The following is a 16,775-nucleotide window of genomic DNA, read 5'->3' as shown; positions in this document are numbered from 1 at the left end:
GTCACTGTGTGTTACAGTCTAAGCATTATAGGTGGGATTTACCACTATAGCGCTCAGGCCTAACTCTACTCCTATTAAAGTCAGTGCTAAAACTCCTGTTCACTTCAGTGTCAGCAGGTAAGCAAATGCTGAGCACTTCTGCAAATCCCACCCTAAAACCATGTTTACCACCTTTCTTTATATTGTAATGTTATAGAGATGTTTAAATCTGCTTTGAGGTCATATTTTGAGTGTGAAGTTTGGTAGGTAGGTAAGTATGCATCATTATTAAAGGGACTAAAGATTATTTAGGTAAATTAGGTGTACTCAAGTTGGCAAAGCCTGATGAAATTCACCCTAGACTACTTAAGTAACTAGCTGAAACAATCTCGGAATCATGAACTTGTGAAGGATGGGTGAGGCCCTAGAGGACCGGAGAAGAGCAAACATAGTACCTGCAGCTGGCCCACATGATTGCAGCACCACTCTGGTTTGGCACGTCTGCCCCTCCATCTCTGTCTATGGAGAGGCAGACTTGCCAAACCTGAGTGGCACTGTGACCGTGTGGGCCAGGTCTCCATGCTGAAGCTGGGAGCCAGGCCCAGCCCTTCCAGCCAGGAGCTGCTGCGTGGTGAGTGTAATGTGTGTTCGTTCGCCAGCCCTCGCTTCACCCACACACATGCCCCCGCTCTTCCCTCTTTCCGTCCCACATGGTGGTTTTCCTGTACCTCTGCTGTGAAATTAATTAAAAATTTCTGCAATAAAATCATAGCCCTAGTAGTAATAGTTTACATGGATTTGTCAAGAACAAATCCTGCCAAACCAACCTAATTTGCTCCTTTGACAGGGTTACTTGCCGGTGGATATGGGGGAAGCAGTAAATGTGATATCTTTATTTTAGTAAGGCTTTTGACATAGTCTATAAGCAAACTGGCAAAATGTGGTCTAAATGAAATTACTATAAGGAGGGTGCATAACTGGTTGAAAGATCATATGGAGGGTAATTATCAATGGTTTGCTATCAAACTGGGAGAGCATAGCTAGTGGGGTCCTACAAGGGCTTGTCCTGTGTTTGGAACTATTCAACATTTTCTTTAATGACTTGGATAATGGAGTGGAGGACATGCTTATAAAATTTGCAGACGACACCAAGCTGGAAGGGGTTGCAAGCACTTTGGAGAACAGGATTAGAATTCAAAATGACCTTGAAAAATTGGGAGAAATGATCTGAAATCAACAAGATGGAATTCAATAAAGATAAGTGTAAAGTACTACACATAGGTAGGAAAAATCAAATGCACAAATACAAAATACGGAATAACTGACTAGGCAGTAGTACTGCTAAAAAGGATCTGGGGGTTATAATGGGTTACAAATTGAATCCAAGTCAATAATGTGATGCAGTTGCAAAAAAGGCTAAAACCGTGTTGGGCTGTATTAACAGAAGTGTAATAGGTAAGATATGGGAGGTAATTGTTTTGCTCTACTAGGTACTGGAGAGGCCTCCACTTGGAATATTGTGTCCAGTTTTGGGTGCCACACTTTAGAAAAGATGTAGAGAAACTGGAGAGAGGCCAGAGGAGAGCAGTAAAAATTATAAAAGGTTTAGAGAATCTGACCTAGGAGGAAAGACTCATTTTTTTTAATATGTTTAGTCTGGAGAAAGGAAGAATGAAATAGAATCTAACAACACTCTTCAAATATGGTAAGGACTGTTGTAAAGAGGACAGTGATCAATTGTTCTCCATGTCCACTGCAGATAGGACAAGAAGTAGAGGGCTTTAATCTGCAGCAAGGGAGATTTGGGTTAGATATGAGGGGAAATGTTCTAACTATATAAGCATAGCTAAGTTCTGGAACAGGCTTCTAAGGGAGGTTGTAGAATCCCTGTCCCTGGAGGTTTTTAAGAGCAGTTTGGACAAGCACCTGGTAGGCATGGTCTCTAGGTCACTTGGTCCGTCCTCAACCTAGGAGGCTGAACTTGATGACTTCTCTATGATTTTTCAGTATTCTGTTTTACTGCAAAAGGATCTGACTCCACACAATGAAAGCCATTATATTCCAAGAAATAGACTGTTTCGTTCTCCCCAGTTGTGCTTGCGTATTTATAATTACCTCTTTGACTTTCAGTAAATAACACTTTAAATTCAAAATAAATAACTCTCCTTCATGAAATATTTTATACAGGAAACGGATTTATATGGCTTATAAGAAACAAACACACACCACTCTCTGCAAGAATCAATAATGGAAAAGCCTGCGCCACATTCAAGTATAATTATTCTAGGAAGTTATTTTTCTATATGAGCCTGATCGTCAGAAGGGCTAAGCACTGTAACACCCATTGAAACCACTGGGATTTACATGGGCTCAGTCTCTCACTGGATCTGGCCCTTTATATTTTAGGTATAAAATGAGAATTACTCAAGTTAGCAGACTTTGATGTACAGGGTTAATACCATAGGAATGAAGACAGGTGAAAGTTAAGTACTGATTGCTTTGGGATTTTTGTTCAGAATGACATTGGTGGTTCAATGCATCTAGGTGCCAAAGGTGAGATGGGTGTGATGGGAGCTCCAGGTCCACAAGGCCCTCCTGGAACTCCTGGCAGAAATGGCCTTCCTGGTCCTAAAGGTAACATTTGTCTGACTATTTTCAATGCAGAGAATTTAACACTGCTTATCCTTCAAAGTTGTTGGGAGCAGCTTCTGATGTATTCTTGGTTTTGTTGGGGAGTTACATAGCATAAATCAGTTCAGAATTTCATTGCTAAGGTTGGGTTGGGTTATCTTTCTGACTTTGGTATTCACAGGTACTTTGTTTAAAGCAGTAGTAAGCTATCCATGTGACATATTGGAAGTGGCATTCTGAGGCTTTAGCTGTTTCATCTTTGAGATCCTTGGATTGAAGACATTAAAGAAATGCAAATGATGATAAAGATAATACTTGTTAAAGTCTGTTTCAGACAATGTAAAAGATGGACTGATGGCTTTGCGTCGTCAGGCCTTCCAGAGCTGGCTTTATGCAGCATGGATGAAATTCACTCCCTCCACATAAAGCCCACATAATCTGGCTGTATGCAGGTGAATTTTGTGAGTTTGGTATGTAAAATCCATCAATCTCCCTCTGCACCAGGCGGCCAGCAGACTCGCAAACACTGTTCCTGCTTTGCGATCTATTGATTGAAAGCGCTATGTAACAGTTGGATAGAGGTGGTATTATTACTTTTATTTATTAATGTCGGGTGTGCAATGTGTTGGGGCTTCTGGATCTTTGCTTTGTTATACAGCTATCTGTTCCCTCTGTGATGGCCTATTCAAGACATACAGTCCTTTTCCACATGTAGGCACCCTTATGCAATCATTCCATCTATTGCCCCTCACTCAGCCCCCTGCGTGGTGTAAGGTGGTGTGGACAGCCTTGCAGGAGCTAACTACCCACTGGGTGAATTTCACTACTTGTGAATAGATCCTGGAGGCCAGCCATAGCGGAGTGTGATAGAAACATAACTGATGTTAGCCACCCTAAAGATTACACTTTCCTTTTGCTGTCTGTACGTCCTGTAGGCAGTGATGGTTTACCAGGTCAGCCAGGACCTTCTGGACTGGCAGGGCAGAAAGGCACCAAAGGTGAAACAGGCCTGCCAGGTCCCCCTGGACAAGTTGATCCAAGCCAGCTGGGATCAAAAGGAGAGAAAGGCGAGCCAGGCATTCCAGGTGAGGAATTCCATACATGGGCTGGTTTCCTACAGGTGATGGTGAACCGAGATGGATTCAGTTATAATCAGTTAGTCCTTCACTGCAAGGAAAACTTAAACTGGATGGGGTCAGGGGTCTCTCTTCTTTTTCTTCTCTTGAAGAGAAGGTTTAAAGTGACTACTGTATTTGAGTGTGACTGAGTTATTCCATATATAGTCAGTTGCAGTGTCCTTACTAGTAAACTCTTCTTATTGTGTAACATTTATATCAGAGAAGCATCCTAATGCCCTGGCCAGGATTTGGGGCCTCATTGTTGTAGGTGCTATGCATCCCTGCCTTGAAGTGCTTGCAGTCTAAGAGTAAAGTCAAAACCACTTGGAAAAGTAGCCTAAATGCAGATACAAAGATTAGAATAAACATGTAGGCTGAACCTATCCCATCCTATTCATGGGAGTAACCAGTGCATCAAAATGATCTATTATTGCCATCTATTTAACAAAACTAATCTGCTGTTCTAGGCCCCAAGGCAGACCTAGGGCTTCTGTGAGTATGGCTGTGAAGCATATTGTCAATGGCTGATGTCAGGAAGCTTGTATTGCCTCTGCCTACACTGTGTTGTTTCTGTTCTGTAGATATTCATCCAGGGTCTTCAGGAACACTGACTTGTGTTCTATGGTACTGTCTCTCGAGTTAGCTTATATGGAGATTTGCACCTGATAAGAGAGAATCCTTACTTGGCATTTTATTCATATATGAGGAAATTTGCTCCTTTGATATAAAAATAAAAAAAGCAGTAATTAAGTTTTGTCTTTTTACTTAAAGGTATTTCTGGAGTATCAGGCCAGAAAGGTTATCAAGGTCTTCCAGGTGACCCAGGGCCACCTGGATTCAATGGGCAACCAGGTGCACCAGGATTGTCAGGTAAGGTAGAAAACCCTGCCCATGTACAGTCTTTGTAATGAATGACTTGGATTGTAAAAATGCACATGCAGTTGGTTTTGTGGCAGCAAAATATGGTTGTAAACCATATTTAGGGAACCTTCGATCCACTGTATCATGGTGTATGCATAAGAGGTCTAGCCAGGTGCCTAGTGAGTCTGCTTATCACTGACAAGCGCAATTCAAGAGCGACACAACTTGTTATAAGTTTCACAGATCCATGTATTGTCTCAGTGGGAGTCCAAGATTACAGCATGCTGCTTTCTTCTTTCTCACTTTGCTTCCATTCTCTGAATCAAAGCCACTTCGTGCTGAGCTGCACCCAGTGCCAGGTATTCCCTCCAGATTCAACTGGATTCTCCATTCTCCTCCCAGCTTTCTTCATTGATGTTGAATGACTTCGTCATTTTTACTCACATCGTAGTACCATCATAAAGGGCAATTTCACTTTCTAGATCTAAATATCTGCAGACTTTGGAGAACTTGGGATCCCTATCCAAATTGTGGATTTGTTACTCCTAGTAAAATACTAGGCATACCTGAATGCAATTTTTGAGCCGTTGATCTGGTTGAAGTTTGGGATTGCCATTGGGGTAGCTGGAAACGAGCTTGCTGCTTAGAGCAACCTGATTGGAGGAGTTGTAAGTAGCCTTGACTGACCTACTTAGTCAACATATCCCTACATCATTAGTCCTTACCTCTACAGTTAGCAACAGACCAAACAGAAGTCTTGGGGAGGTTAGCTGGAAGTCATATGTATGCTTTTAGCTACTGCATGGATCAAAAAACTTACTTCATGGTATTTATTCTGCTGCTTCTGAAGCCTCTATGTTTTTTGTTCAGTATTTCTCTACCAGCATTGCCTGGTTGCAAGTCTTGCTCTAGGTGTCATATGGGATTTTATGCAATCTTTCAGACAGTCAGGACCCACACCAGTTAAGGCTTAATCGGTCGAATTCATGGGCTTAAACTTCACGGGAAACTAAAGAACAGCCATTGCAGATTAAGGAGTCACCAGGAGAATGTGCTCTTTATGTGAAGCACTGCTTAAGAAACTGGCAGCCACATTCTGTGCTAGTTGGTTTCAGATGGTTCCCAAGTTGTAGTTGTATGTGCAGTCCATTTTTACTCAGGGAGGAAAGGCATAGATAACTGCATCAAGGTCTGCAGTTGAAAGAAAAGGTTTAAATCTTCAGTGCAAATTGGGGAAAAAAGGTATCTCAGGGAAGCTGGGCACCGAAAGAAACCCCAGATTAGAAGATGGCCATATTCATGTGAGAAATCACTGTCTCAAAATGATTTGTCATTGCCATCTGTTAACTAAAGTAACCTACTTTCTAGGCCCCAAGGGAGAGCCAGGGCTTCCTGGGCAGTCAGGACCAGCAGGACCTCCAGGACAAAAAGGTGCCGTGGGAGAGACGGGGCTTCCAGGTTAGTTACCAAAAGGCATTGGTCCGGTCAGTACGTTTCATCTCTGCGGAGCAGAGGCAGATTTGCATGTGTAATGTGTATATGAATGTAAATATATGTAAAGTAGTATGCATATACTTATGTGAAGAGTACAGAGAGAATATATGGTAAACGCCTTGGCATAGAAGATTCAGACTTGTATAATAAAATATTTAACACAGTACATTCATTTTAAAGTACTACAGATAAAAGCTGGAAGGCTGTGTTACTATTGTAGCTTTCATGTGTAGTTCATCTAAGACCACAAATCTGTCTAAGAATCTTATTACAATTTTTATTGGGCCTGGTCTCTCGTTTTTCAGATTCCACCCAACAAAACAGTTTAGAAATGAAAAGGACTCTGTGGACTAGCCCATCAGAGGGAAAATAAGATGGGTTATTTGTTCGAAAGGAAATAGATACAGTAATTCAGTTACTTTGGAAGACGTGTTGGGACAACAACACCAATATTTGGGGGGTTATAGTAGTAATTGGTTGCTATTTACTATCAAGGGCCTCTTGGTTTTACTAGAGTTTAAAAATATACACACACAGGCAATATTTATATGCTTGTGCATTCTGTAGAATTCTTCCCCACATATGAGAAATATGCTGAAGCCCTTAGAGATTTTAGCTGTTTGTTTGTTTTTGATTAAAAAAATAAGTCTCAACAGTCATTCAACTCTTCATTAGTCCTTTCTGGTCCGTTTACAATTTGACTGACTGCTCTGAAGCTGCTGCAAAACCATTATGTTTTGATATTTTGGACAGGTATCCCAGGTATTAAAGGTTTTCAAGGCATAGCAGGACGTCCAGGCCAGCCTGGCCCTCCAGGATTTCCAGGATTAAAAGGGGAGAAAGGCAACCCAGGTCTTTCAGATATTGGAATCCCTGGTCCTAAGGTATATTTCAAAATCCTTCCATAGAAGGCGCTGTGGGTGAATGATATTTCTGTGTTAAAGTGTGTTCATTTTTTTTGTGTGAAGAGAAAGACACACTGGGATTCAGTGTTTTTAAGATTAAAATAAAGATTCATTTTAAAGGAAAAACAGGTTTTTTGAAAATCTGCATAAAACTCACTTCCCCTGCAGCCAATGGCAGCACTGGCTTTCTTCATAAAAGTCTTTGTTTATTAAGAATTGTTTAACAGAGGGCCATCTACTGAGACAAGCATCTGTGATGTCCGTTTCCATTGGTAGAGAGTAATATTTTAAAGCAACTGGAACAGCTGGAGAACCCCCGATCTGTGGTGGTATTAGCACTTGGCAGAAAGTTGCATATGAGACTATCCTAGTTATAAGAAAAGGAGTACTTGTGGCACCTTAGAGACTAACCAATTTATTTGAGGATAAGCTTTCGTGAGCTACAGCTCACTTCATCGGATGCATTCAGTGGATGCACTGAATTTCCACTGAATGCATCCAATGAAGTGAGCTGTAGCTCATGAAAGCTTATGCGCAAATAAATTGGTTAGTCTCTAAGGTGCCACAACTCCTCCTTTTCTTTTTGCGAATACAGACTTAACACGGCTGCTACTCTAAAACCTATCCTAGTTATGGCTCACTTAAGATTCCCTATAGGTTGTCATGATGTCACTGTTATAATTGGTGACATCATGACAACCTATAGGGAGTAGTAGAATGAACTGCTCCATTCCAATCTCAAGCAACCACAATTCATTCTTGAAAAATGGTGACTACAATGCGCAGAGGTGCCATTTTGAGACGCATCCACAGGGAAGATGCAACTAAAAGGTAACAGTTGCTGCTGCCAAAAACTAAAGCCCGGAAAAAGATATTGGTGCCCAGATTTTCAAACATTTGCTACGTAAGTGACCAGACTTTATAAAAAAGGTAAGCGCCTAGCAGCTGTCACTGGGAGCCTTATGGCTAATCTTGAGACAAAACCAATCCTTAGATAAAATATCACACACTTCTGTATTTTTCTTCCTTCTACAATGTCCAAGATAACTGCATGGCAACAGAATCTTGGCTTCTTAAAAGATTCTGTTGCTTCTTTTCCACATGATGACATAATCCTGTTTGACCTCACAGTTGTTGCTGTGAAAATGATTCTGATGTTTTAGGGAATTATAGGGTGACAAGGTGGGTGAGGTAATATCTTTTCCATTGGTGAGAGAGACAACCTCTTGAGGTTACACAGAGCTCTTCCTCAGGTCTGGGGAATGTCTGGGGAATTATGGCACTTGGGCAAGGAATAACAACAAGAAGCAGAAGTATGTGTGAACTGCACTGATAAAATAACTTGTAGGGATAGAACTTATAAAAATATCTCATTTTTAGCAAGGTACCTGATTGGAATGTTAAAACTAAAGGGGGCCAAATTTATTTTTTGGTGTAACGATTGGTAACCAGGATAAACGTGGCCAAAGATCTCCTACCTGGACTTGTCTTGTTGCCAATGATCGCATAAATGTTTATTTGTAACTTAGAATGAAACTTAGTTCATCTCTTACTTTTAAAAGCATGAGTTGGTAGTATTCCACTCCTTAAACCTGTGCTTATACTATAGGAGCAGATTTGAACAGTTTCTAGCTCCAATTTGAGGAATATGAAGTGTTTGCTTAAAATATATTAGTAGCTCAGTAACACCTACTAGGAAGAGTTGACACTTTATTTATGACTGAGACTTTCAGAGCCACCTGTGGGATTTGAATGCCCAGTTCCCATTTTCATGACATCTAGTAAAGCCTAATGACTGAACAGAAATCTGTAGTTAGTGGAGAGCACTGGAATGCAATGGGGTGTACAGGTATGAATCTATTTGTGTAAAAAATGTGACAATCTCAACCTTTACTACTGGTGGTGATGCATGAGCCAGAAAGAAAACAGTGTTTTTACTTTCAGAGTTGTGGTTGCAGAGCTGACAAGTTAGGAGAATACTCTGTGCTTGTAAACTGAACAGGTTTTACATGGCATTACTGAGATGCAATTAGGGTGACCAGATGTCCCGATTTTATAGGAACAGTCACGATTTTTGGGTCTTTTTCTTATATAGGCTCCTATTACCCCCAACCCCATCCCAATTTTTCACACTTGCTGTCTGGTCACCCTAGATCAGAGGTGGGCAAACTACGGCCCACGGCCAACATCTGGCATGCGGGACCCTCCTGCCCAGCCCCTGAGCTTCTGGCCCGGGAAGCTAGCCTCTGGCCCCTCCCCTGGTCTTTCCCCCTCCCCCGCAGCCTCAGCTCACTGCGCTGCCGGCACAATGCTCTGGGCAGTGGGGCTGCGAGCTCCTGGGGCAGCAAAGCTGCAGAGCCGGGCCCAACCCGGTGCTCGGTGCTGCGCGGCGCGTGGCTGGCTCCAGCCAGGCAGCACGGCTGTGGCGTCGCCAGCCACGGGTGCTCCAGGCAGTGCGGCAAGGGGGCAGGAGGCAGGTGGGGTTGGATAGAGGGCAGGGGAGTTTGGGGTGGTGGTCAGGGGGTGGGGATGTGGATAGGGATCGGGATGGTGAGAGGGCAGGGAACAGGGGGGTTGAATGGGATCAGGGATCCCGGGGGGGCAGTCAGGAAGGAGATGGGAGGTTGGATGGAGCATCAGGGGGAAGGCAGGAGCAGGCAGGGGGCAGTCAGGGAGCAGGGGGTGGTGGATGGGGCAGGAATCCCAGGGGGGCCATCAGGGGACAGGGAACAGGAGGGGTTGGATGGGGTGGGGCCATCAGGGGGCAAGAAGCAGGGCGGGTTGGATAGAGGTCGGGGGCTGGGCCACGCCTGGCTGTTGGGGAGGCACAGTCTCCCCTAACCGGCCCTCCATACAATTTTGGAAACCCGATGTGGCCCTCAGGCCAAAAAGTTTGCCCACTCCTGCCCTAGATGCAATATACCTGGGCTCCCACAATGCTATTTTTACAGTTGTATGTTTAAAATTGTTAAAAAAAAAAAAAAAAATCTTTCCATGTAGAGCTAAAAGAAAGTAACCCCTCCAACTTTTTGCAATGCCAAAGAACAAACTTTGGGGAAAGGCTCTGTGGAACGCTATACAAACAAATTGTAGTGGCCACCATTAAAATCTTTACAATTGCCATTTTCAAGTAATAAACGTTACCAAGGTAGTTCCAGCACTAAGCATTGGTTAACATTAAGTTAGGCAAAAAGAAAAACTGTGAAGATTTTTAATGACATTCACTGGTGTCTGATGTCAAGAACAGGAACATGCAAAAAGAATTAAATGAAATGAATATGAATGGATCTAATTTTTGCCTAATATTTTCCAGGGTGACACTGGTTTCCCTGGATACCCAGGTAACCCTGGCAGCAAAGGTACACCTGGAAATCCTGGTTTGGCTGGATTACCTGGTAATCCAGGTGCAAAAGGAGAAGCAGGCCTTCCTGGATTCCCAGGTAATTTTACTAGGAATTTTCCTTGGAATTTCCTGTCTGCCGCTCAGGCTCTCATGTTTTGACTTCCATATCCAAAAGCAGGTAATTTGAATGGGGGCAGGCTGCAATTGCTCAGGGTTCTTACCATGGAGCCAGTTCATGTAATGCTTCTGGAATCATCACTGCAAAGGAATAGAGATACATAATTTTAAACTTCCTTCTAAAATCAATGTCAATTCATTTGCACTGAGGGAACCAGAACACATGAACATTTGTGAAAGCCAATACTGCAGCTTAAGTTATCTGCATTGGTCAGATTACTAACTCCTCTGACGCACAAAATATCTGAGTTTGGCCATACTTTTTCCCTTGTGGATTGCTACAACAAAGTCCTTGTGGACCTTGGCTTTTAATATAAATTACTACAAAATCTTGGCTTCTCTAAAGAATTAATTGTAAAGAGGAGATTTTTTCAATATATACAAATATGAATTTATTATGTTTGGCAATCTTATCTAGAGACTTTTTAATAGTCAGTATAATTCAGGCTAAGGCTACATTACAGCGCTTCCAGCGCTTTACAGCAATGATGCAGCTGCGCCGCAATAGCGCTGCTGATGCGCTAAGCCGATGGGAGAGAGCTTGCCTGTCAACTTAATTAGTCCAGCCCCCACAAGCGGCACTAGTTATGTCAGTGAGAGAAGCTCTCCCACTGACGAAGCTCTTTCCACACCGACGCTTAGGTTGGTGTAATTTATCTCATTCAGAGGGTTGACTTGTTCACACCCCTGAGCTGCATAACTTATACCAACCCAAGTTGTTGTGTGTAGACACCCCCGGGGCTCTCAAGTATGAATTTAGTGATATATAAACTAAGGGACCAATCATGATAGGTGTTAAGTGTCCTTAACTCACATCAACTTAATGCTGTGGAGGTGAGACCCATGTCCCATTAAGATCTTTTTCTGGAAAGGAGATAGGGAGTGGAGAATTATGAGTTAGCTGCTGTCCATCTTGCTTTCACTGTGTTGCTCACTAAATATGCTGCTGCTGTTTACTAGGTTATATCCATTTTAGATGAAGTGAGCTGTAGCCCACAAAAGCTTATGCTCAAATAAATTGGTTAGTCTCTAAGGTGCCACAAGTCCTCCTTTTCTTTTTGCGGATACAGACTAACACGGCTGCTACTCTGAAACCTGTCTGACTTAAGTTAGATACGCTATTGGCCTTCAGCATTAAGTAATTAAGAAGGTGGGATTCTGAAGGATGGCAGGAAAAAAACACCTTTAGGCCACCATGTTTTATATTGATGAACTTCCTCTTCTTTAAAGCCCTACTGTCCCTTTAAGTGAATGGTTGCAAATCTATGTTGTTAACAGTTGCAGCATGTATTGTACAGTATCTTGATACTTTCTTGACACCCTTTACTTGGTCTGACTTGTACCTTATCCATTGCATACCAGTGCCTGATAAAACATTGCAGTGTCTTGTTTGATTTACATGTCTCTATTTCACAGGGACACCAGGAATTCCAGGACCAAAAGGTATTGATGGACCCCCAGGTAATCCTGGTCTCCCTGGATCACCTGGGCCACCAGGTAGGCATGAATAGTACAACAAAGTCAAGCTAGAAAAACCATCAGACTGATTGCAGAACCTCAGTTATGTTTCTATAGATGCCTGGCTTGTGCTGTTCATCAGAAAGTTCTATGACCTATAGTATATATCTGACTCCCAAACTGTGACTTGCAGGATTAAACAGGAAAGAATGGTTTGAAATAGCTTCAAAGCTTTAGTTGAAAGTGAAAGCTATAAAATGCTGTTTGAAAAATCCAAATTCCCTTTCAGAAAAACGTAGACTGGCATTATGGGTTCTTTGTTTCTTCATAATAATTTCTGACATGGGAGGCCCATCTTGGATGGCAAAATTCCCATTGATTACAGAGGGCATATGACCAGATCCACTAACGGCAAGTGAAGATTTACCATGGTGGAATTAGACCTGGCAAAAGGAGTACTGTGATTGCAAGTGTTACACTATGCATCCAATTAATGGGTTAAAACTGTAAACTGTCATGGAAGTTTTGCCTGCAGGATTTGGTCCCATAAACCTTTTTAAAATTTGAAATAGCTTCTTTTTTCATATCTTGACAACTGTATTGTTTGATGTATATCTATTCTCATTCTCTCTCACTCACACACACGTGTATGTACAGTGCCCTGAAACCAAACTACAGTAATTCCATTATACTTGAACCTTCCTTCCGTTAGCAACCCTGACTACTTGTGTCACTGACGAAGTTATCTCATTACCTTTTGAAACTAGCAAGTATCTGTAGGCTTTCTTTATATTAAGCATTGTAATAGCTTAGCCTGTGTTTGCAGAAGCAAGAACCTTATTTCACCTCTGAATGGAAGCATTAGATGGATTTTAATCACCACTAAACTGCTTAAAGATCACAGTTCTGTGACCTTTTTCTGTGAGTGCAGAAAGCAGAGAAGGAAAGAGTTTTCGTTTCGATTTTAAATGTTCTCATTCACATGGACCTTACCTTACTTGACCATTCCTTCAGTTTTAATTTTGCAGTTGGTGTGCTGTTGCTCTAATATGTTGCTATATTTTTTTTAGGTGATGTTGGCCGTCCTGGCACCCCAGGTCTTCCAGGGGAGAAAGGGCAGCCAGGTCGGGATGGTATTCCTGGACCAGCTGGACAGAAGGGTGAACCAGGTTAGCTTCCTTCCTTTTTATTTTCTGCTTCTAACTGTGTTCTGATTTCTGCTCAGTCCTCTTCCAAAACCATCCATGCTCCCTCAGAATAGCCTCTGTGATTCCCAGCTCTTGGGGGTGCACACAACGAAGGGCATCAAGCCTCCAGTGAGATACAGAGCAAGAACTCTCTTCGCTCTTAGACATTTGGCCCTCTAAGGCTGTTGTAGTTGAGCACAATCCCTTTGCCTCTAATTCCATTCCAGCTGCCATTGCTTCTGCTCCTCTAGGGATGAGCTGCACCCATCCTGCCAGATCACTTTATTTGGCCAATCAACCAGGCATGCAGCCATGGGTGGGCTCACCCAGGTCCACCCAAATCTGAGTGTGAGAGGAGGTGGCTCTGCCAGCACCTGGAGTGAGGGAAGGGGTGAGAGCCGTGGCCAGCATGGAGCAAAGGATGGTGAAAGGGGATGAGAGGCAGCTCTTCCTACCGCCTGGAGGAGAGGAGGCAGTTCCTCTGCACCTGCTGCAGTGCAGGCAGAAGGTGGCAGCTCTGGTCACTGTGAACTCACTTCAGGATGGCCCTGGTGGGCAGCTGCTGGGGTTGCTGAATGGGGGTAGCGTGTCCCCAGTGGCAGGGTAGTGTCTATTGGCACAAGCTCATCCTCCTTCCCAGAGATCATGTAGCTGAACATGGGTGGGCAGGTGTATATGGTAGCGTTGTTGTGGGACTCATTGCTCTCACGGCCGTTTTCACAGCAGCAGCCAGCAAGCTGCACTGGGACAGCAAGGGCCTCTTGTTCCTCAGCCACGAAGGCTTCCTCTTCCACTATATCCTGGAGCCTTTTTTTTTTTTTTTTAAAGAATGGCCCACCAAAGCATTTTAGTGGGTTGTGTGGCCCTCTACTACCTTAAAAATGTCCATCCCTGCTCTAGAACCTTCTTGGATCCAGAAGGTACTCTCTTAAAAATAGCTACTATCACACAACTACAAATGCAAATTTACCAAAACCCACAATGTGAAAGACCATCTTGAGGATGGAAAGAAACATGCCATGTAAGCAGCATATCACCTTGGAAGAGATCCCTTAACACTGAGGGGAGATGTGGAAGTGAGCGAGAACCCTATTAGAAACCCCTCATTAAGGAAACGGAATTACTGGTAAGGGATTCTAACTTCTTATCTTTACCCTAGGCTTCCTGCTTCTGGAGATTTGAGCACTCCACATTTGTAAAAAGATTAATCTGTTTTTTTTTCAGGTCAGCCAGGTTTTGGGCGCCCAGGACCTCCTGGACTCCCAGGATTATCAGGCAAAGTGTTGTTGTTCTTTTTTTTAATAAGGATGTTTGTAAAATGTATATACACACAAAAGGGGGGAAAGGTGGTAGACGTTTAGCTGATATCGTTATGCTGTACCAAATTAACAATGTAGCAGTAACCTTTTATCTCATGTACTACAGTAGGACCTCTCTAATTTGCATCAGTAACTGAGAGACCCTTGTCTCACTATTGAACTTAGTGAATTAACAATTAAGCAAAAACGACAAGACGGTTAAATCGACTGCATCATGCACTGTAGTGTGTTGTTTTACTCCTAACAAATATGGCTTAGTTATAAGGTATGACAATGGGTAAAATTTGCAGAAGCACCTAAGTGATTTTCAAAAGTCACCTGCAAATTTTCAGGAATGACTTAGACACTTAGAAGTCTAATTTCCTTTGACTTTCAAGGTGACTAAAACGCCTAAATAACTTGGGCACTTTTGAAAATTGTATCCTGTATGTCTTAACACTCTGTGCTATATTGTATGAGACTAATAAAGTCTTAATACTGGGGGATCTCACCACAGCAATGTCACGTCCATTAAACCTTTGCTCAGAAGTGGGGTTGTGAGACCCTTGTGAGTTTGAGCATCAGTGGATTTGAAGAGTAGCAGAGTGAGATTTAGCAAGGTCCTCTTGCATGCCACAAGTTGTACTTCTTGTCCTCTCGCACCAGTTTTACATTGGTGTAACTCCATTGGTTCCAGTGAGGTGTGTTCAGATTTACACCTTTATAAGCAAGAATGGAATCAAGTCCTAGTACTTCAACTGAAGTTTGGATATTTTACATGTAACTAAACTAAATACAGCATCCATAAACATGTCTGTTTGGTTTAACAGGGCAAAAGGGCGAGATGGGATTACCTGGCCTTCCAGGAGCCCCTGGACTTACAGGTTTGAAGGGTGAACCAGGTTTCCAGGGATTCCCCGGTCTACAAGGTCCACAAGGTCCACCAGGCCTGCCTGGGCCACCTATGGAAGGTCTTAAAGGTAGTCCTGGTCCACAAGGTGTACCGGGGAGACCAGGTAGGCATGCAGTTCATAACAGTCCATCTCTGTCAATAATTCTTTATTTTGCTGGCAGGTTATTGGCCTTTAGAACTTCTGAATTTCAGACCAATTCTTTTGATATAGTGTTTGGCTGACAGCCATGTTTCCATGGTATAATCTTTAAATATTTCTTGGTAACCAAAAGGCTGTCGTGCCAAAAGCAACAATATTAAGAAAGATACTAAAAACAAATAAAAATCTTGATTTCTGCTAGTCTCTTTTTTGAAAGACCCTGCTCATACCTGGCAGCAAAATACAATGCATTGATAAACATGAGATTCTCAGCATGTTGTCACAGCAATCATCTAGAGAGCACCAAATCAACTTTTGCAGCATCTGCCAAATACGCCTTTTTGGCATTGTCACATGATCAATGAATTTCATCGTGCACAAAAATAAAAGTAATAAACTCCGTCATTCTAGGACCCATGAAAATCAAATTCATAATAGCATCACAGCATGATCAAATCGGATAGTGGTTTCTTCATCTCAACATCATGTATGCACATCATTGTTCCATCGTGTCACACAGTTCCAGTGGATTCAGTGCAACACCATGCAGTCTTCATCTTTCCATTCCATGTTTGTATCTTGTTCCTGCATCTACTAATTCTGGAAATGATGACTTCCATCCTGGGTTAACATCACTGAGCAGATCCCTGGTGTATTGAGGAATTAGATTAATGTATGTGTTTATATATTGTTTCATGGAAAATTCATCTATCTTAAGATGCCACTTTTGAGCAATTAAGGACTGTGTCAGTGAATATTCTGTCTTTCACCTCTCAAGTCCAAGTACAGTTGTTACTTGGCCATGAAATTAATTAGCAGCTAATACTATAAATTGCCATCCAATGCACTTGACATTCATTTTCAAGAGAAGCAGCTTTTTGAAATGAAGTTGTTTGCTTGCTTACAAATAGAAAACACTTTTTTTTTTAAACTGAAACTCTGCGAGTATTCTGAATTTGGGATTTTTCGTTGGTGAAAGCTCTGAGTAAGGAAGGTAAACATTGAGTTAGTGCATTTACAAAATAACTGCTATCCATATATTAGCAATTTAGGAAGCAGGGGGAAGTTGTGGGGTTTTTTTCAATATACATTTTCTGTGGTCCTTAGGATTGTGAGCTTGGAGCCAAATTAACCTCTGGTGCAAGTAGATGCAACTCCAAGTAAGGGCTGTGACAATCTAGACCTTTGAGATCTTCTGATGAAAAGTGGTATCCAAGTGCAAAGTATTATGATGATGAAACATTCCATAGGGCAGCTGATTGCTGTTCTATA

At 42.4% G+C, this 16,775-nt stretch overlaps 1 protein-coding gene across 1 annotated transcript in view; it reads left to right on the top strand.

Annotated features, from left to right (window-relative positions):
- The window catches only part of COL4A5 (collagen type IV alpha 5 chain), a 70,540-nt gene that overhangs the window by 34,895 nt on the left and 18,870 nt on the right, over nucleotides 1-16,775 (top strand). The window contains exons 28-37 of the mRNA XM_077826630.1: nucleotides 2,524-2,613; nucleotides 3,546-3,695; nucleotides 4,500-4,598; nucleotides 5,958-6,047; nucleotides 6,837-6,967; nucleotides 10,302-10,428; nucleotides 11,925-12,005; nucleotides 13,037-13,135; nucleotides 14,378-14,428; nucleotides 15,282-15,467. Of these exons, the coding sequence (XP_077682756.1) occupies nucleotides 2,524-2,613; nucleotides 3,546-3,695; nucleotides 4,500-4,598; nucleotides 5,958-6,047; nucleotides 6,837-6,967; nucleotides 10,302-10,428; nucleotides 11,925-12,005; nucleotides 13,037-13,135; nucleotides 14,378-14,428; nucleotides 15,282-15,467 (1,104 nt within the window). The remainder of the gene's footprint in view (nucleotides 1-2,523; nucleotides 2,614-3,545; nucleotides 3,696-4,499; nucleotides 4,599-5,957; nucleotides 6,048-6,836; nucleotides 6,968-10,301; nucleotides 10,429-11,924; nucleotides 12,006-13,036; nucleotides 13,136-14,377; nucleotides 14,429-15,281; nucleotides 15,468-16,775) is intronic.

This window comes from Eretmochelys imbricata, chromosome 9, assembly GCF_965152235.1.
Source record: "Eretmochelys imbricata isolate rEreImb1 chromosome 9, rEreImb1.hap1, whole genome shotgun sequence".
In the NCBI taxonomy this organism is placed as follows: domain Eukaryota; kingdom Metazoa; phylum Chordata; order Testudines; family Cheloniidae; genus Eretmochelys; species Eretmochelys imbricata.
The sequence above is the reverse complement of the archived record's forward strand: the minus strand, read 5'-3'. Positions and strand labels throughout refer to the sequence as shown.